The sequence below is a fragment of the Anguilla anguilla genome, chromosome 1 (assembly GCF_013347855.1).
Source record: "Anguilla anguilla isolate fAngAng1 chromosome 1, fAngAng1.pri, whole genome shotgun sequence".
In the NCBI taxonomy this organism is placed as follows: Eukaryota; Metazoa; Chordata; class Actinopteri; order Anguilliformes; family Anguillidae; genus Anguilla; species Anguilla anguilla.
In genome coordinates this window covers 11328701-11351285 of record NC_049201.1, presented here as the reverse complement: position 1 = coordinate 11351285, position 22585 = coordinate 11328701, and the positions used below count along the sequence as shown (strand labels likewise).

The 22585-nt window shown below is 37.6% G+C and overlaps 1 protein-coding gene across 2 annotated transcripts; it reads right to left on the bottom strand.

Annotated features, from left to right (window-relative positions):
- Positions 1-1961: 1961 nt before the first annotated feature.
- papola (poly(A) polymerase alpha) lies at positions 1962-22550 on the bottom strand. 2 transcript variants are annotated; one of them, XM_035413771.1, is made up of 23 exons: positions 22374-22550; positions 18783-18950; positions 18284-18350; positions 18010-18091; positions 17570-17679; positions 16231-16284; positions 15439-15550; positions 14773-14862; positions 14279-14417; positions 13726-13798; positions 13357-13477; positions 12956-13040; positions 8896-8949; positions 8496-8615; positions 8220-8329; positions 7265-7386; positions 6629-6765; positions 6130-6206; positions 5882-6045; positions 5310-5375; positions 5124-5168; positions 3427-3468; positions 1962-2904 (listed from the first exon to the last, which is right to left on the bottom strand). In XM_035413771.1, the coding sequence occupies exons 1-23, from the start codon at positions 22379-22381 to the stop codon at positions 2809-2811; spliced, it is 2142 nt and encodes a 713-aa protein (XP_035269662.1). In that variant the 5' UTR covers positions 22382-22550; the 3' UTR covers positions 1962-2808. The 2 variants fall into 2 exon arrangements, with proteins under 2 accessions (XP_035269662.1, XP_035269671.1); XM_035413780.1 differs by having other exon boundaries at positions 6133-6206.
- Between the last annotated feature and the right edge of the window lie 35 nt (positions 22551-22585).

Genomic DNA, 22585 nt, shown 5'->3' with positions numbered 1-22585 from the left:
TAAAAATGTCAAAGATTTTAATAACAACCAGTCATTCAACAACTACCAAAACTTAGTGTGCCATCTCAATGACAACTGAAACACTATAGTCTACATTGTATTGCATTAATGTTACATTATATTGCAATCGAGATGTAAAAAAAGACACTACCAAAACTTATAGTATGGCAGCAAATGGCAAATAAAACATTTGACAATGCAAAAGGCCGGCCATATTTAAAAAATAGGCCTATGTTGCCGTTAAAATGGAACATGCATATTGCTTTAAATGAAAAGATTATTTTGTTTCGGTAAATATGTTAAAATAGGTATATTTGACAAGCCTCTCAGAAATGAGAAGCTGCCAGCAATTCTTTTTGATCAGAGAAAACATTTTTTTCGACTTCAAGCGCGAATATTGGCAGAAAAGAAAAATGTATTGTGTCTTCACTGAAAGAGGGTACATAATGATATTCACAATGAGACCCCCTGCAGAGATGGAAGGCAAACTGTTCCTAAGCAACAAAACACATTTTCTTTCTAAAATACGGGTGAGGTTTTGGGAAATTTCCCCATTTAAAATCCACAGTTCACATTCTGGGCATGGATTGTGTATGAGGCAGAACTCCATGCTATAAAGATCCTTAACCAGTAAGGCTATCTGTCCCCTAAACATGTCAGACATTACATTTTTGTATACAGGCCACATGTGGGTTAATAGCCTACAATTCATTGAAAGCATGTAACAGCGTCCAGTTGCAGTCCGTTACAACTCAATTACGACACATATGCAGCCTACCCGAAGCGTGTATAAGAACGCAGTGAGACTGGTACTGTAAATAAAATAATTTCTCTTTGGTAACACAACCTTAAACTGAATACAATTTATTGATGGCTGATTTTAGGCTGCCATCTAGTGTTACCATTTAATTGCCTGGTTTCCTATGGATTGTTTACAGTTATACAGTAGATAAGGAATGCCTTATGTAAAATAAGGCACCCGATCATGTGCTTGTTCAGTTTTGTGTTAGTGTATACAAACTGCTCAACCCTTAAACCCAATTAATTCTAAAGCATTTAGCAAAATACAAGTTATAGCAGACTTCAGTTTTGAGTTCAATATAATCTTTGGTAATTTAATAGTAAATAAAATTATTTAAGTATGTATATTTGTATCATAAGCAAACACTATTATTTACACTTCCTTTCAGGAGTACATTTATTGGAAAATAAACCACTGTGAACAGAAAGCACCACCTGTTCTTTTCCTTAATAATAATTAATAATTACATAAAAATACACTGCAGAGCATCACATATATTTTGTTAAAAAAGTACAATAAGCTTTACCTTACAAATAAGCTTAAGAATGCTATACAGAAATATGCACCTTCAGCAGTGGTCTTAATTCTGTGCTATACGGTGTCTTTTCCACTAAAATGCAAATTGGGGCATTTTTGTGTTATTGTATCCATCAACATATTCATCATAAACTATTAAGAAAAAATAATCATCCATATCATTTTAGCTCTACACTTGATGTTTTAATGCTAATTCAAAGATCCAATCAGAAATATAACCAGCAAATATTTTGTTATGTATTTTTTGGAGTAATGTTATGTAAGAAAGTTTAAGCCTGCTTAAATTGAAAAGCCATTTGACAACATTTTAAGGTCCCATTAGTCACACTAACCGTGCTTATGCACACACGCAAGCACGCACACACACACAGACACGCACACTTTATGTGTGCGTGCAGTGCTCATGTTTTATAAATTACAAAATTACTTCTTGAATATAAACTATGGATGTAAAGCATAAGTTAATTCCTTATGCCACACCTGTTTAAGTATTTGTGAGGAGTGAGTGGTGTCTAGGACAGGCTGTTTTCATTCAGTATAAGTAAATGGGTAATTACTGGGACCTGATATAAAGTGTTATACCATTACTACTATGCTGGAACCCAAGCAATGACTAAACTAATAACGTTCAAAGAAAATTCATTTATTTTGTACAACACAAAGTACAAAGCAAATTATTTCAAATGGTGTTATACAGATCGTTTTCTTCGACTCAAACTCTGTTATGTCAGTCTTCAGTTATTGTTGGGAATAATCTGGACCTACGTGTGGTTGGATTAACTTTCCTCCATCAAAAAAAAAAAAAAAAAAAACTACATTAAACAAAAGAAATATCTGAAGATGTTTTTGGTCAAGTTATTTACTCAAACCTGAGCTATTTCAATTAGTGAGGCTATTTCTATTACTTCAACAAATCTACCCCCGTAAACATCCCAAAGGCACAGAACAGCTGACAGTGCAAACCTTGTAAATATTACCATCCATCTTAAATCAGAACTTCTCTTAGACAAGTAGTGGTCATCACTAGCTGCAGCTGCTGCGTGAAACTCAATTCAATTTTGACTGTTGATGCCATAAACCCACACCAAGTCATAAATCTGCATCAAAATAAAGCACGCTACCACAGAACATATCCACCATTAAGGTCTGCTCTAGACTGATTTTTTTTCCTGTTTCAACATAAACAATGAAATAAAAATCACAAACACATATCTATAGCAGTCACATTAAACAGTGTGAAAGTATGACATCATACGTATGAATTATTTCCTGTAAATCTACCGGTCTTGGGATAATGCCACTGAATAAGTCAGAAGGAAAGAGCTGCGCCTCCATCTAGCGGACAAATCTAGAACTGCAATGAATTCCTTCGTAGATTTACCCACTGTTTCTTCTGCAGCACTGGATAGCTGCTGCCCTCTTCTGACACTGTCTATACTTAGTGGGACTTGGTGAGATGCGTTGTTTTTCTACCGGCTGAGCCTCAGCTTGATAGAGTTCTTCACCACTGGAATGGGGTTTGGTGGGAGAAGGGGTACATCAGAAAGATCTGTGTTCAGCACTCTCTGAAAGAAGAAGAAAAGGTAAGATTCACATTAAATACAAAATAATTCAATAAAATGGAAGTGTCTATACATTTAAAAAAAAACTCTATGCCAATCCTGAGATGTTTGAACAATTTCCTCTTACACCTTTAAATTATGAAATAGTTGTTGAAATTATGAAATTTGTTTTTTTAGCTTCTGAAGCTAACAAATATATGTTTAACAGAAAAAAAGTTACTTTCTTTGGTGTTAGCATTTGGATTCTAACAAAAAAAAGAACATGTTTTAATAATGTAGTTACAATTTTTTAAAAGTGAGATAAAGAAGTCACATCTAACATTCTACTAAATGAATCAATGGCTTACAAAATGGCCTATAGCCTACACAATTCAATTTCAATGAAGAGCAAATTACACTTGCATGCTTTCAAGGTACCTAAATTAAGAATTTCCACAAATTGCTGAAGGTTGAATACGTACATTAATGGTAATGCATATATGTAAACCGTGGTAAGCAGTAAGTTCTCCTGTTGAATATTCCTACCTGTGTGACTGGAACAGATGCTGTGAATTTGTCCTCCGGATCCTGCGGAGTGAAGAAATTAGAATTCTGTAACAAATCGGGATAAAGCAACTGCACAAAATCCTGACAAATACGGTGACAAACTGTCACCAAAACTTATCTCACACTGCTGGGACAGTTAATCTGTACCAGAATGTGCATGAAGATAAAAGCTGAATCATGCATAAATATGGGTATTGCCTCATATATATATATATATATATATATAATTGTTTAAGCCTATATATATATAATTTTTGTTGACATCATACTCATTTTACCATTCGATCTGAACCAAACTAACACCCATTTGTGATACTTTCTGTGAACGCACTTGCTTAAGCCCTACATCACCTAAACTGTCACAGTGGTGGCTGAACACAGGCGTTGCACTGATATCAGCTGATGAACGTCAATCATGGTGGAAACAAACAGGGCGCACCTACAGCAGTGTCCTTCACACCACGTGTGCACAGGGTGGAGGGACAAGTTCTACCATCAGTCTGTCTACAGAGATTTATTTTGATAAAAGAATTTAAATAGCAAATTCATGACACATCGCTGGGAGTGTCTGACTGTTTTTACTGTGAATAATTCATTTCTGTAATCTTATAATATTTAGTTTTTACTGAGCGGCCCTCTTGGCTAGTTCTCCCTCGTAAAAGACACCGTATATCTTCATGGGACCATATGCCTGGTTAAAATTTTTAAAGTACACAGCCTTTTGATCACTGTTTGGGACATAGTATGAATGTTTGGGACATTCAGAGTTATACATTTCTACCCTGGCGAGCAGTCACATTTATAGACAGCACCAGAAATAGGCCACAGTCTTAAGCGACCAGAGGTCACGGCATCACCGCGAGATGGAGAGAGCAGCACAGTGCATCTCCATGATTGTTTTTCGTGCTGTCAGTTCCAGGGCATGTGAAACGCCAGGTCACAGCACCCTGCATATAAGCAGCTGAACTACGCGGGGCCTCTGTTCCCTGACCGTACAACCCCACTGGGGCCCAGAGTGAATCATCATCTGCTGGCTCTGCGCAGTGAGACGGTTCCAGTACGCGGTGTGAGCTCAACGCGAGGGGTTACACCGGTGATCTGCCCCGCTTGTGATGCAGCAGAAGAACTAAAAACAATCATGACGTCTAGATCTCAGAGAGGCGTTGTGATTGGAGGTCTCTCGGCAACGGATCTCTTTTGGCTGGACAGCACAGAGAATGCTGCCTGTGAACGCCTCAGATAGCAAGGGATGATGTACTTAATCGGCCCAGTCTTTAAAACATCATGTCAAAAGCACGCAACAGTTCTGTTAGTATGAGGGGCACACTGGATCACTTTGGACAACTTTGACTCCTTGGTTATTCTCCAGATTTGACATTCAAGTTAAACCAACTTGGAGCCTGTATCCCGTCACCTTTTTATATGTTTGAGGGGCACAAAGTGATCTAGAGCCTACGGAATGTGTCACTTACGCAAAGCACAACTGGTCCTAACAAATTTACCTAGAGCACTACAATAAAAACATAAGCATGCATAAATAAAAAGATAATTTACTTATTGGTTTCATGTAGTGTAGACACACCCATCTTGAACTGTTCAAGTTTTTATTTTACAAGAAATCCATGACAATTAGGATATACATTAAAAAAAATATATTTTTAAGAATGTCTCCATACCTTCCCTTCTCCATCTTGAGATTGACTCATGTCTTCACCACTCTGCTGTAATGACACATTAAAATAATTTACAGTCATAACATTTAAGCTCAGAGTGATGACATATTTCTTAGTTGAAGTAAACCAGCAGGAGGCTACCTCTGTGAACTACATCAAACATTCAGACTGCTGTGAAAGAATGCTTACCATCGGCTCTACAGATGATGTGGCCTCAGAGTCCACTGCAGTGCTGTCCGTTTCTGTTGCTGGGTCCTGAGTGCCACATATGGAAGAGTTATGAGTGGATTTTACCAAGAGACTGAAAGGATTCACAAATTTTCAAACTTCGAGACCATCACAAAAATCACTTGGGGTAAAATATGCAATCAAGTACACATGAAATGTTAAAATAACAAAACGCTGAGCATCTGAATTCAGCAAAGAAATATCAGGCCACTGAGTGAAAGGAAAAGTGTTTGCAACCCAGACAAAGAAAATGGCAACTTTTACAGTGTGTGGTATTGCACAAAAAGGCCTCAACAAAGAGGCGGCATGTCATATTTATATATTTACACTATGCAATACTTACAAGCATTTCTGCATTGTGTTCAATGACCGTGAAACACCTGTGTAATTTGCTATTCCTGGCCAAAGATGTGAATGAAGTACAACATCAATGTGAATATGAGCAGGTGTGTATATGAGTTCTATAGTGCAGCACAGAGGTTAAGTGAAAGACTTCTGAGTGTTGTGTGTGAGACATAAAGAGTGCAGCCCACCTCCTCCAGTCTGGGCCTCTTGCCGCTGTCCTCCATTAAAGGGGAGCTGGTCCTCTTCAGCGCCGGCTTGGGCGTGGGAGGTCCGGCGAGAGGGGGGGAGGGGTTCGCCGCTGGAGCGGAGGCCGCCGCGCGAGGACCGCCGGACTTCTGCCCGTTGGACACGCCTGTGACAAAGCAGCGGTGAGTTATCACGCGCGACTGGCGTTCTCCGAACACCGACAAGGTTAAAAACGGGCGGACACACAAACCTCCTGAGGAGTCTGCAGGTCCCACAGCGTCAGCCTTGGCCTGGGGGTCCGAAGGGCCGGTCAGAGCAGGGACAGGACTGCGCCGTCACCAGAGAGGAAACAGAGAGAGACAGAACACTGCTGAACACACCCGCATTCTGTTACTGCAGACAACCAAAGGACTGCAAACAGTGGCAAGGGACCACTGAAGAGACCAATTCGAGCTGTGAGCATTTCGCAGAAATTGTATTTTACATACTTAACCATCACCTAAAATGCTAAAATAAGCAAGTGAATGAATTAATAAATAAATATAACTGCAGACTTTCAGCATCCCAGAAGTCAAAGCAATGATTGAGAAAAGCAGTCTTCTTATTTCTTTCTTTCTGGGTGGACATTAGCACATTAGCAGGAAGCCATGTAAGCGGTCTTTTAAAAGCTGAATTGGTTGGGACGCCCGCGGGTGGAAACGGCATAAGGAGTTAGCGAGCGGCCTGGTGTCTGAAGCGAACAGACTCACCCCGGCGGATTGGAGGCGTGGCTGAGCGGGCAGCTCTTCAGGGCAGCGGTGGGCGAGGGGATGGACATGCTGTTGTCGCTGTCCAGGGACAGGTCCAGACTGCTCTCGTTCAGCAGACGCACCCCCTCCGTCGAGTGCTGCCACAGAGGGAGAGTTCAGATCTCTCAGGACTGACACGGCACACTGAGAATGCACTCATTTACTGAGAATGCACTGTATGTGCGTCAACCAAACTTAAAAACTGAAACACAGAAGCATTTAAACACACACTTTTGATGTAAAGTCCGTAATGTAGCTGCTAACTAAACAAAGCCTGATTCATTCACCAGTGATGTCCATTTACTTGAGAAATTAAGGATTATATTTATTTAATTATTTAACAACAAATAGGCAATTGCAACAAATATGACCATTAAAATGAGTAAGATAATATTAATATACAGACAATTAGCCAACATTACAGAACGTTCATGGAGAACACAGCCAGGTTTGAATTTGTTGTTAGCATGAGCTAATGCCTTGTTGAAAGCGTGTCAGAATGTCAGACAGGATAACATTAATGGGAATTGCAAGCTGATGAAATTCCTAATTGGGCAGCACCTTAAAACAATGAGGTTTGCTTGAAGCACATCTTACCTTCCTTCTCTTCTGTATGACCAGGTTTGGCAAGAGCTGATGAAGCTGTTTCCTCTTCACGTGCATGGCTGTGATCTTCATGTCCGGTTCGAACATTTTACTGCTTATTGCTTGTCTGTATACTGGTATAAAAAAAACAAAACAAAAAAAAAACACTGAATTATTGGATTTAAAGACTTTTTTTCCTGGGGAAAATATATTAACATATACCCATTCTTGGCCTGTATAATGCCTATGGACATACTTCGTAATTAGTTAAAAATAAAACTATGTACTGTGTACTATTACTGTGCATTATGCAATGCCCAGATGAAGCACAAAATCTACAATGTCACAAAACAGAAATAAAGCACATATTACACATATTTTTAATATGTATGCAAGGTAATATAAAGCACTATTTCATGGACAAAAGTAACCACCAAATCTCATGGTTCACCCAAAAAGAATCACTTTCTTCACAAAAAAGAATCATAACAGTTTAATCATTTTATAGACATTTATAGGTGAAATAAACCTTTTCATTTTGTCTATAAAATTGAAATTATAAATACAGATTTTAGTTCACAAAACGCAGTGTCATAATGTTGCTTACAAAATTAAATCTGATGAATTCAATTTTGTGATACAAAACAGTGTCTTTCAATCTTCGTCTTGGTCCCGGACTCTCCCTTTCTAAAAGAGCTCAGTTAATTAGGTTAGATTGAGATTTTAATTAAACACTGATCTGTGCTTCACAGCTGTCCTCTGAGAAGAATGTGTTGTTCAAGGTGTGTTTTGCTAATAAAAAAAAGCAACAATTAAAGGTTGTTCTACTTATTTTTGATTAAACGAAAGAACAACCATAATTAATGAATCAATCACTTGATAGTTACGCTCATCAAACGGAAAGCTTGATGAGAAACAGGCAGACCTCACAGGCAGACCGCATTAAATATGATCAAAATGGGCTCACCGGTGTCTGTGAAAGACTGGATGTCGTACGTCAGATCCACGTTGAGGTTTTCGGAGCCCTCCATTTTCTTGAATACGATCCCAATGACCCACATCGTGTTGAACTCTTGTCTAATCAAACAGAAAAGTAAAGTCCAGGGATGAAGTTATGTCAGACAAGCAAAACAGGTTTGTGAAAACAGAACTGGACTACATCCCCAGTAGTGCAGTGCACAGTCTGACTGATATTGCGATGCAGGAGGGAACAGTGTAATGGGAATGCCATTGAGGAACTCACTTCTCAGCGTCTTCTTTGGGACCTGGAAATGACTGTGGGTTCACATGTGCAAGTGTGATGAACTCATTCTTCTCCAGGTTCCCTACTAGAATGCGAATTTTCGACTCCACCAGGCCGACCCTGCAACCAAAATAGTGTTTGAGCATTTACGCAACTCCACTGTCACACCTCAAAGCCTGCATTAGTTGTAAAATTTGAAATGTAGAATTGTTTTTGTCATATAAAAAAATCTGTAACAGCAAATGCTCACTGAGGTTGTATTACACATAATGCAAACACAGGTCACAAAAATATTTTTCATCTAATAATTTGTGCCCCTGTCTCTAAGAAGCAATTTACTGATATTGAAAATAAAATTCATCATACATTGTAAAATGTGTCACATTGGAATTACACTCACCACTCCAGGTGCTGTTTTTCTGTTGGAGCGCTCGCTAGCAACACAATATAATGCCTTGGAATATAAGAACAGAACAATGCCATTATACGCTTAATAAAACAGTGCCGCAAAACAAAAGCAAGTGCAGCTGTTCACCTTCAGACTCATCAATAGAGGTGCAATTAGAAGGCCAGGAAATGCAGCACAGGAAGAGAGAAACACAAGGTCATGGTACAGTCCTCTTATCAGAGGCCAGCCTTCCAAATAATTCAAATGCAAAAACCACTACAGCCCAGTCTGTCAGCAAGAGTCAAGTCCAAAGAAAAATGGATGGACATATTCGCTGATACACCGAGGACAGAACTGCTTTGAGTTCGGGAAAACTGAATGACAAAACAAGGTAATTTACAAAACAAATTGCATACGGAGATCTGCACCCACAAGGGTAGCACTATTACTGATGCAGGCTGGTTTGCTCCGTACGCAAGAAAAAATATGTGACTCAAATGTGCACACATACCGATGGCCATTCAAATGAGATAAAACATCCAACTCAGGGGAAATTAATTATAACTCTTATCAGGTTCATTTCAACTGAACAGAGCAGATCTACTTTAAAAAGCTGAATCGCGACTGAAGATTCTCCACAATACCTCGAGGAGATTGAGTATACACCTTCCTCATAAAGCTTCAGTTCTCACAGGCAGAACAAAAAAGAGGCGACCTTTTTACTAATTAAGCAGCGGTATAAATGTGTTACACTCCAGGTAACTGACATGTTCCGTGATTGAGGGGGAAATTGCTAAATGCTAAATACTGCTTCCACACCAGTGCAAAATGTCACTGACCTGTAACCTTGGAGGTCCCTGGTAAATCCAGAGACATGTTTGGAGGTGGGGAAAGGGGAGGGGGGGGGGTAAAAAAGCTTGGAAAATAAACTGACCACAATTAGCTCACAGAAGGGTATCAGGTAAATTTATTTGGTAGCTTGTCCTAGTTTTAAGGCTATGGGGTTTATCAAACCAAAAGTCTTCCATTACATTTTACACAGTAAAATATAGGGCATATGTGAATGCACCATATAATTATATAGATACACTAGCTTTCAATTGGCAGTTTTGGTAATGAACACACAGCCTAATGAATGTAACTTAATGGGCCTTAGTGGAAAATGAAAAGGTCTCAGACAAGAATACATATATTTTTTATTCAGAACATGTAGTACACAAACCAATGCAAACTGTATGGAGCTTATTGAGAATATCCCTAAACTATTGCTTTATTTAAAAAAGGTAATCCAATAATATCCCTTCTCTTATTTTAATTATATATAGACTGCTTACATAATCTTCAGGCACCACATCTGCTGATCATTCTAACCTACATATATAGTATAGTTTTTGTGCAGACAGAAGGATGCTCTTGATGAAACATCAGTAGAAAACTACTAACAGGGCCGTGCACTGTAGTGTGGAGTATAAGCTCACATTCAGCCTTTTACAGACTTCCTGAAATAAAGATTTACGTATTATCTGCCAAGAAAATGTTGTTTATTCTAAAAAGTCACTTTACATGTGCATGAGAGAAAAAACAGCAGGTCATACACACAAATTCCAAGAATGGTATACGCTCATGCAAACTAAGCAGTCATACAATAAACTGAAATGTTTGTTGAAGAACGATCTTCTGTGGAAGTTATATTTGAGGACCTTTAAATCCTTTTTTGAAGAGCTGGGGTCTTCAAAAAGCCATTCTTCCATTTCTATGGTAAACAACTGAAAGGGAACTGGGCCTTATAGTGACTATACAACTTTTTTCACATTATCACTGCTGTTAATTTTCCACAGTATGCACTTTTTCAGAAGCCCTTTTAAGCTTTTTTAAATTTTTTTATTTAGTTCATGGAAACCAAAGCTTCAAATACTTTTGAGAAGAATTATACATCTTCAAAGGCATATGGGCTTACAATACAATTAAGTAATGCAATAGCAGAACCACAATCTGATTGCCATTGCTACACAGTAAGTTTTATGCAAAATCTACATACATTTTTTTCTTAAATTAAATTGCGGAATCAGTTCTTTTTTTATGCATAAAACAAATTTGGGATGTCTATCAAGAAATATATTTTCTAAACTGGATATATAAAACTATATACCAAAAATATATGAAATATAAAACTGGATCTTGGATGAAAATGTTCTTTCCCTGGTTGGTTTTAAGGTGTCAATTCATGACACACATTCTTCACTACTCCCACTACCTGTAAAGTGCAGCAGGGACCTAAATTAGGGCCAATTTTATTTAACCATAATATGTGCTCTTATTTGTAGTACATTTTAGAGCATGGTTTGTCGTATCACTCCAAGGTTATAAGTGTCAAAAATCTGTTTAGCACAACTTATATTATAGAACATTATATGAAGCATTGGTATGGTTTTTTTTTTTTTCTCTAACTATAATATACACCATGGGTGCTGGATCATAAGCAGGACTATGCTCAACTTCATTCTATTCTGCATAAAATAACTTGAATGAAACCTGATATAAATGATCTTAGTGTTCTTTTAAATGCAGACTTGGGATTTATGAAGCAAATGACTTATCCCAGGCATGCTGGTTCCAATGAATATACAGAGAATTTAAAGACAGTGAAGATCTGAACCATGAAAATTCTCTCATCCAAACTTCACAACTGCAATGCTCTCCATCTGAGTGGAATTTAGACTGTATTATTATTATTATTATTATTATTATTATTATTCCAAGTAATAAAAAGGGGTCTGCTTTCAAGGCTTCTGTAGGCATAAACTGTATTCATTATTATTTCTGTGTATCATGCACTACGTCTTGTTTATCATACTGTATTTGATTGTCACAATATTAGACATACAAAAATGCAGGGTGAAGCTGCATTTCAGAAGCTGTAGCACTTGAAGAACCAGATAGCACTGTAGAATTCAACTGAATACCAGACTTTGCAGAGGCACTAGTAAGTGCATCGTTTATAAATTAATGGAACAATTTATCAGGATACTTAGACGGGTTTTGTTTGAGCCATCTCATAACAATTATAGATTCACTGAAAATAGTGGGCGAATAAATAAATAACAAAGGCCTATTCTCATCACGCGATGTTCTTATTTTCCAAACGGACCAGATTCAATTACCAAGTGGCCAGCGTGCCAATGCATCTCAACTGAATCTCCCTGATTAACAGTAAACCGAACGTGATTAAAGTCCCCAGTAAGAGGTATAAACACTGACCTAACTGAACTTAGACACACAAAGTTGTGAGAGGGCAAGCCACCGCTCATTAGCCTCAACAAGGCTCATTTTCATGGGGGACTACAAAGAGTGTAACAAGCATATCATTAAAAATTTCCAGCCATGCATTTCATAATGGGCTAAATGTCAGGTTGGGTTTTAAAGTTACATCTAATGCCAAAGAATCACTGTAACTTCTCTAATTACGCAGTGGCTTTATGCAAGTTATCACCAAGAACAGAATTTTTAGTAAGTGGTCTGCACTGGTGTCATTAGACTAATATTGATGAAAAACAGGGAAGACAAAAGAAAGCTATTAAAAACAGACTAACAAGAAATACATAGTACAATTTGTGTACTAAAGCATTTTATTTGAAATTCATACAATTTAATAATGCACAATGATAAAAAAATAAACATTTTAATAATGCAACTATTCTACCTACCTTCTTTAAATCAAATAAAAAAATAGGGGCCTGCAATACTGATTGTGGATTGTGCTCCAAATGGATAATAACATTACCTGTGAAAGTTACACTTCTGTACTAAAGAAAAACATTTAAGAATATGAGCATTATGCACCCAGTGTTTGAAACAACCTCAATGTCAGTGATAAAGGATAGTATAAGTCAAAAAATTGTTTGGAGTCTTATCTGCATATGTAGGTCTTTATTTCAAATCAACACTGACTGGATCACAAATCATACAAAAATCATGTATGCTAAGAAAATGCTTTGTTTTAAAAAATAAATCTTTATTTAAAGAAATATGTCTCACCACGTGTGTCCAACAAGATAAACAGTTTAATACATACTTGTATTTCTGAAAGAAGTTTGGTGCTTCAAATAGTTTGGACCACTCTGCTTTATTCTGCAAAATTTCATCTGTGATGGCAAGACCTGTCAATACAAAACACACATCTAAATAGACAGTACAGTGTTTCACCAAATTTACAATGTGCCCAATGTGACAGGGACAGTCTGCTCATAAATAGGATATTATCATGGACACAATAATTTAATGTGCCTGTGGGTATTTCTATTCACACATTCTGCATAAATATTTAACTGCATGTATATTAAATTCATATGAAACTCGACTAAAGACACAGGAAACTATTAGCTCCAATATATTAGCACGCGGTTACTAGACAGATTTAAACAAGCAATGGAGACGGCAGAAAGGACCGAACAAACGGTTGCCGCACGCACTGACCCTGTTTAAACTCATCAATCATGACAGCCCGGGTGGACACAGACACATTGTAGGTGGAGTTCTGCTGGGGGTAGGCTGGTGTGATGATCGGCATCAGATGGTACCTGTCACTGGGGGTGACCTGAAATGACAGTTTGTACATTTTTGCTATCAAGCAACTATATTCTCAGGGCATGGATAGTTCTCATATCTACAAAAAAAACAAAAACAAATGTATTCCTCCCGATGACATTAACAATAATGTTCTAATCGTGTTATACTATTACCAATGGCAGAAGGACCCTATTTTGTATTGTTACAGATGTAAATAAGCACGAAGTATTTGTTAGTGGACAAATAATTTGACTGAACAGACAAATTATATACTACCCTAGGGTCCCACACAGGGAGGTTGAGGTTGCAGTCCTCAGGCTGCTTCAGAAGGACTGGGTTTGGCCATTCCCTAAGCGAGAAAGAGGCGTAAAAAATAACCTTCTCCACAATGAAATAAGCAGCGTTAGCTAGTTAGCAAGCTTGCAAATACAGAAAATTTTGCCAGATGTCATACATGTAACATATTCCCATTATAAAATAGACAATCAATTTTTTGGAATGTACGTATGTTTTTGGAGTCACTAATGCACCGTCACTCAGCAGAGGTAGGGACGCTACTAAAAGTTTCAAAAAAGGCCAAGGGGTTACAAGTTAGCTATAGTACAAACGATGCAACAGGCTCCCTTCAGAACATATTACGGCCTGTCCAGATTACGACTTTTCAGTCACTATTTGCTATTATTTCCTCCCAACAACTCCCAAGAATATCCAGTCCAAAAAAATGTATTATTATATCCAGTAAATGTCCATTTTCTCAACACCACAAATGATAATAGTAAAGGGTTATAATTATTATTTTTTTAATGTTGCTCTTTCTTTCGCAGCTCACCACTTTGAGAAGACCAGGAAGAACTTGTGCACTAGTGTGGATGCCACAGCATTGGGGTACAGTTGGCAGGTCCTGGCAACGAGCATGGCCCATGACACCCCACCCAAAAAGCCAAGGATGTTGGAGTAGATGTTGTGACCTAAAGGGATTGCAGTCAACAACACCTTATAAGATATATATATATATATATATTAGTTGACATATTTTGCTTGCATTATTTACAGGAAAAAAAGCATAGACAAATAGCTAAACTGTGTCTTCATTAAACAATACTACAGTAATCTAATGCAAAAATGTGTGCGTGTGTGGCGGTGTGTGTGTGTGGGGGGGAAAATACAAGGAATTCATTAACATTTTTATGTATAAAGCTATCTTTGATATCTAATATTCCTTTCAATAACAAAATAAACTCAAGTTACATGAAAAGGCAGCATGGCTTCCAAAAGAAGCTTGCAAAAAGAAGAAGAAAACCACCATGAGGAGGCCAAACTCACGCTTAGCCCACAGCTTGATGGCCCTCAGGGTAAGTCTAAAGTTCTCAATGTTCGGTACCAAGTGCAAGATCTCATCAGTCACTCTGCAGCCTGTCAATGAAGGTGGATAAAACTGCTAATCTGCATATCACATTCAAAGACCAGTTAAACATTCAACTGAAATCTGAGATGAGACACGCACGAACAGTACTGTGATGATCTCAAAGGACCCAGCTGCCCCGTCGTCTAACTTAAATCATAACCTTGACTATAAAAATTACCAATGAACTGCAGATGAAACAAATGTGTGCCATTGCATTTATGAAAACAAAAACACACCCCAATTCAAATTGCAATATGATTAACATTGGCAAGATGTTAGTATACACCTACAACCAACATGCTCTTCTAGACCCATTTAAAAACATACAACACATCTACTGTTGCCCATTATAAATCTTTTCCAAATGTCAGAGATGATTATTGATTACAAAACACTTTTTGGTATATTACCATAATAATGATTTTTTTTTTTTAATTGGAGCTTAAAAAAAAAAGAATAAATAAATGTGCAACTTAAAGTACCGGGCTACATATTATGCAGTCTGTAACTATTTTAAACATGATTAAGTGATTTCAGATGAAAATATGATATGAAAATACTGTTGTTCTGGAAATGACACTTACCATTAAGACTCCTGATGCAACGGATGTCCAGATTCTTGAGCAGACTATCATCACGCAAATCCAGATCTTCAGGAATTGTTTGCAGGGCTAACCGGGCAAACAAAATATCAATCTATAAAAAAATAAAATAAAAACAATTAAGAAATTATGTTCGTATTTCAGAATGTTCAAGTCAATAAATATGTTAAAAGTAACATTTTATTTTACTGAATGTGGTACTTATAGATCAGTCCACATTAAGGTAAAGAAAAAGTACTGGGCCTAATCCATTGGCCAAAGACATACTGCTGCAACAAGTCCCCATTCAGAATCCATTCAGTTTTTATTTTTATTTTTTTTATTTAAGGTTTGGAAATTCCACAGGAAATAATCTGCTGTCGTGCGGCACCACGGCAACATTTAGAGCACCGCAATAACATAAATCCCTGAAATCAAATACATTTTAATGTGATTACTGACAACATTCAATACAAATTTCTGAAAAATAACCTGACCACCACAATGCATGAGACACCGCAAGAAAAAAACAAAACACTTCATTAGTCACCTTCACCCACTGAAATGTGTTTGCATTTACTCAAAGTTGGGGGGCTAGTCTATGTTTATTCCTGGATTTGAATGCACACCAACCCACTCGGCTAATATATATATACATACACTGAATGTGTGTATATACATATATATATATATATATATATATATATATATATATATATATACACACACACACACAAATGAATGAATGAATGAACAAATGAATGAACGGCTTGAGTCCCAAATCAAGGAAAATACCTCAATGCCATCAAATGATAATTTTATTACTGGAACAAATGCTTCCTCCACAGCCTGAAAGAGAAAGAGAAATCATGAGTCATATCTGGAAGCAAAATATTCCTAAGGTGAAAGCTAGCCATAGTGTGGAGCATAATGTACCAGTACCAACAAATCTTGATATTTTCATAGAAGCAATTCACATTTTCATGCTGGTGAAATCCAACCCATTAGAAACATTAAAACAGCCATATTTACGAAATATGGAACTGCAGATGCAGTACTTATGCATGATGATTGTATAAATATGCCAGTGATGCCTGAATTTATACCATCCCTGAACCACCCACAACCAAGAGATGTGCTGAGTCTCTTCAGGTGCTACCTGTTTTGGCATACAAGGCTACATTTCCACTGGAAATACAGACTATGGCCTTGAGAAGGCTTTAAACATTAAAATGACAAAAATCATAAACAACTACTTAACACCAGGCCTAGCAATGTAATTGCTAAAAACTGAAATTGCTGCAAAAGAAGTAACTGTCAGTTTTTTTTGCAGAGTTTTGACATTTCTACCTATTAATTTTGAGAAATAATATCCTAAATGACAAAATGTAAGCGAAACTCGCTGCCTTTTGGGACAACTGACCCATTTCACAAGAACCAGCACCCGGAACTTATCAGCAGCTACGTTCACAAGTCTGAAAGCAGACTGATGGTTGTTGGGCCTACTCTCATTTCTCACTCTAATCGGCACATTATTAAGTGGAAATGCAGTTATTTTTGTCCCGTCCTGCCAGAGCTAACATTTCACCACTTAGCTTACATTGATCTTTGATAAATTGTATTTAAGCTACAAAGAGCTGACATAAATGGCACTCGTCAGACCAAGCAGCCAAATGCATCCTTACTGAGCCATAGCTCTGGGAAGACGATGTCAGGCTGTACACCGAATCAAAAACAACAGTGGATGGATACATGCATTATACAAAGTAGCGGCTTATTATTTATATTAATAGGGTCTGTGTAATTCTGTGTAATAAAATTGCATATATTAAAATGAATTAGGATGCTTGGGTGGTACACCCAATGGCCATTATGTATTTATATATATATAAATATATATATATAGCAGTCATTTAATTGCCTCTGCCATCTAATGCTTTCTTTCCTACATAACGTCTGTTATTACTATATTGATTATATTGCTAGTGGTTCCTGAGGGTTCCAAAAATATTTTTATAAAGATACACTGCAATAAAATGCTTAAGTGTAGTCAATTAATTTCACATTAAATAACATCCCACTGAGCATGCATGCATGATTAAGCAATGATTTCACTCCTGAGAAGCTTTCCTACCCTCAGGTCTTTGACCTCTTCTTGTTCTTTCAGCTTCTCATAAAATGAAGAGAAGAAGTCAATTCTTTCCACGTGGCGTGGGGCAACACAGAGAGCGTCAATATCAGCACCTTCAGGAGCATCATAACCAAAGTCATTATTTCTAAATAAAATTTTTTAAAACATGTCAACATTTCCAAAATCACACTCCCTTTAGACAGCCTACTCCACAACTTTTGCAAGAGAAAGCAGTTTAGGGCCCATTCATTCCCCTGGTGTTTGGTTTTGGAAACACAATGTCTCAACTGACCAAGCACTTTCATTTGAACTGGAATGGTGCATTGTCCGACTAACGCCAACCATGCCTTTTTAAACACACAAAAGGCCCCTTTAAGAAATATACAAACACACACACACCGCATTTTACATGAAAACGTATAAAACCGTTACTATCCAATTACCTTTTGTATGAACTCCTAACCTGTAGGAGCCAAATGTGAATATTTTTCCTCCAACGCTTTCAATTAAAGACATGGGCAAGTTCTGAAAGGGAAAGAAAAGAACACATTAACAGTCACATTAACACATGTGGCCTTTCATTCAGCTGTAAAACAAACAAAGGATCAGAAACCAGTTTAAACTCTGACATCACTGTAAAATACTTTTAAATAGGTATCCAATAAGTTTGAGTGACTGTTTTCCAAACAGATACATTCACGAAAACAAAATACGTACCTTTGTTTCGCTGATGTCCCTGATCCATTCTTTAACCAGTGTATTTAATTTGCCTAAAACCAAAATTCTACAGAAAAAAATAAATATGTTATTTTAGACACCTTCTAATGGAGCACCTGGCTAAGCTTATATGTAATTAAATAAGGAATTAGGTTTAAAATGCAATCCTAGCAGTTATCACTATTATTTACATGCCAGTTATCTGACTGGAGCTTGAAATTCTCTCTACCTGAAGTTCAAGGTATGCATTTTCAGGCATTTCAGGACTGAACAGCCAGACATGATTTATTATTAAGCGCTCCAATTTTATGGTGAAATAAAGTATGAATGATTTAGGAAAAACATAAGGAGGTTTCTTATGCAATCGAAATTTCATAAGAACATGCAATCGAAGGTAAGGGTTACGTGGTTATACTTTTGATCATACAGTTACAGGATATATGCTTTGGGTTCAAATAAAATTCCTTTAACATCTTGAAAATTAGGTGCACGGCTTTACCTGCGCTGTAATTCGAGCTCTTCCTCAAACACGCCGTAAGGTTTCAACGCCTCCGTCAGCTTTCGGGTGAGTGCCAGGTCCACCTCTTTGGGCAGGGCCAGGCTGATTGGAGACGTGATGCCATAATGCTTTTGCGACGGTTGAGACGTTTGCACTTGATTTGCAGGACTGTACAAAAAGCAAACAACAACTGAGCTACAGAATTTACCACATAGGCCACATTTCATTTTTCAATGTGTGCACATGTACCTGTCATTTGTCCCTAGTCCATGCTACTTGGCAAGCTAGCAAGCTAAAACACTCACAAGAAATATTTTCATGATGGATAAGCCAGATATAACAATAATTAGTCAACTAGCTATCATTTTAACATTGAACTTCTTTACTGACAAATGAACATATCCGCACCGAGGTGGAAACACTTATCCCACTGTTAAGCTTGACTGATGGACTCTTGGATAGCAGAGAGCACATTTCCAATGAGTGTGCACTTTTCTGCAACTCTCAAACTGCCTCAAACCGACCAGAAGAGTTGCAACAATAACACCAAAACACAATTAGACATCCCAAATTGGGAGAAAAAAATATTTGACACCCAGCTAGAATGTATGTAGGCCTAATCAAGTTAATTAAAAGCTTTGTCAATTAAACATAGCTATTCAACACTACACACACTCTGGTGACTAAGCAAGACCAGCGTATTGATACACATTAATGGGGATTAATGAGAAGGCAAGGAAATGAGGGAGTCTTCTTAGTTGGGATGTCAATCCATTTAGGCATACCATACCAAATATGAGAAAGTCTAGTGTATTTGTCTATAATCTGGGGAAAAGTAAAAAATGCAAACCTCCAAATTCCAAGTGGATTATACACTGTAAGAATCAACGACCCTCTTTAGTCATGTTCACTTGTTCATTCTCTTCCACACCAGGGATCATGGTCATTTTTGGATATCAAACTCTACTTTTTTAAGTGTTAAAAATGTGAACTCAAAATCACTCATTGACTTGACTATTTGAGATTTGCCAGAGTTGAATGAGTCAATGCCCAAGTTTGTAAGTTATCTGGTAAATCAAAAAAAAAAAAAAAAAAAAAAGAAAGGTGGGAAAAGTACATGTATCTAAACTTTTTAATCGCATCAACTTTTTCAACTTGATTTTAAAAGTGGAAGCAAAGGCAATTTTTAAGCAGAGTTTATTCCTGATTTTAAGGCAGTAAGGAAATGTACTGAGTTGAACTAGCTTGAAATGTGTTAAACTGTCAGAAACAGTTCGGAATAATTTGAATGGTTGTCCATTCCTGCTCAAAATGTGCTTACTACGGCAAGCAAGAAGAACCAGCTAATCTGAGAAATTCAAAAAAAATCATAGCATTACCCCAGAAAGGGACATTTACAATCACATTATGTAACGAAGAAATTATGAAGAGGATGTAGAGTAGTATGCGCTGCTTGTAATTACTTACATTTAAGATCCAAACCATAGCCCACAACATCTAAAAAGTATTTTTATGACCAGATACAGAGCACAGATGCTGACTCTAGTCAAACACACCAGCATGACGTTCACAAGGCAGGATTCTGAAGTGCTCCTATTTTAGAAGCATTTGCTCCGGAAAACGGATGTGTGAAAAATAATTTCGGAGCACATCTACTAATATAGGATGCATAAGTGTTCACCATTGAAATAGTGAAAAACTAACACTCAAATTGTGACAAATTCATAGTCAAATGTAATATGCGCAGTGCCCATGACATAGAAACGTATGGCAAATAATAGGACCCCGTGCAAACCTATTATCTGAACTGCTGTAGAAATTTTATTTTTTACTTACATTAAATTATATCAGTCATAGCGTGCTGTATCATTAGCTTTGTTAAATAGGCACGCCCGGGTTTAGCTTTTATAAATGAAAACGGTGCTGTATTGAACGTCTATGTACAAATCACTGTTGTTGCAACGGCTGTATGACATGATACACTATTTGAGTCGCTTACTCATAATTACGTTTTTAACCGCTTCTGGCTACGCCCCTGAAATGAACAAAAACTTAAACAAACATACAAAACCTGCTGCGGCCGTTTACGTGTTACTGTAAATGTGGAATCATAGAAAAATGTGTGTGGCCAGAAGGAAAATAGTTTGCAAGGTTCTGCTACGGTTTACAAAGTTTTGCAGTGACATTTGAGACTTTCTCAGAATTGGAGGGCGAGCTGAGTTGTAAACAAGAAGTAGCGAACGATTTAGCTAACGTTAGAGCTACTGTCACACTTCAAAAAAATCGCTTTGACAATAGCGCTCTGTAACCGTTGCTCATCAACAAAAGAGCCCCGATTTGCATCGTCGCAGAAGTCCTCTTCATTCCAACAAAACTACACATCGCGTGACAGGTCACCAAGCATTCACGGTCTCATTCTGCCAACGAAACCTTAACTTACAACAATTACATAACACAAATCATAGACAAATCTTATAATACACATCCTCAAAGCGAAATTTACCTAGCTAACCAACACTGTAAAAAATGAAATAAGAAAAGCATAACTTGCCAAGAAATCGCTAGACTACACCAAGCTAGCTACCGCAACACTCGCTAGAAAGCGCGCAAACCATGGTGGGAAACTTTATTTACCAGAGGGCATTGCTATAGCTAAACAACTCAATGCAGTGCGACAATATAGGTCTATGCCCGACACACAGACGCTCGTTCCGTATATAATTGTAAACAAAAGGCATGGGGATACCGGTTGCATTAAGTTTAGTAGATAGTTAGCTAACTAGAGTTTGCTAAATTAATTCAAGTTGCAAAACCAAACCTCTTTCCGGTGTAGTTGTCAAGCGCATTTCACAACAAAATGTTGAGATGGTGCTAACATCGGACAGCAGACATTCAGGTAGCTACCACTGCTGACTAGGGTATGTCGGGAATCTGGTGACTGGTTTAGCGAAACTTTCAAAACGACCATCGACCAAGCACCTAGCTGAGGTAAGCGACCTAAAACTAAGGAAGTAATTTGTAGCCAACTAGCTAACTTATCTAACCGGTCATTTAGCGAACAGACACTGGCTAGTTTCCCTTCAGTGTCCATTTTGGCGTGCCACCGCTGAAAATGTACGTTCAGCTAACCAATACTACCACATAAAATCAGCTCTAGTGTAAATTACCCAAACGTCAGTTAGTTAACGTTAACCAATATTACTCTGAAATAGGGGTACCTTGCTCACATTGACGAGTACCGTTACATTCGCAATCTTAAACTAACATCCCAGCTAGCTAGCTATTCCGTAGTTTAACTGTAGCTAATGCAACTTAATCTAGCTAGATAGCTAGACGTAGCGAAAAGCTGGAGTTTCATTAAATTAAAGGAGGAATAAATGGAAACTATAAATAACCAGCTATTCTATGCATGAAATATTTAATTAAACTGACAGCTAATGCATTATAACGTTTGCAAAATCGGTCAAATCTCCGCCAAAAGTTTATCTTCGGTTAGCAGTAGGCCCAATCGCAATACATTTCGCTAACGTTAGCTAGATAGACTAAGTGTAGTTACGACTAGGTATGAGACAACGCTGAAAATATACTTACAAAGGCATGGTATTTACTTGCGTGCACGGTTAACACATAAAATGCCTTTTCATGGGACTTTCATCTTCACTGAATGTTTTGTTGTACCTATCGAGTGGCCCTCAATCTTCTGTTTTGAACATGGGTAATTCCCTGTTTCTATTCAACATGGCGCAACAGTGCTGCCACAGCAACCTTGAAGAATGACGTTGCATAAGCGCGCGTGTCGACTG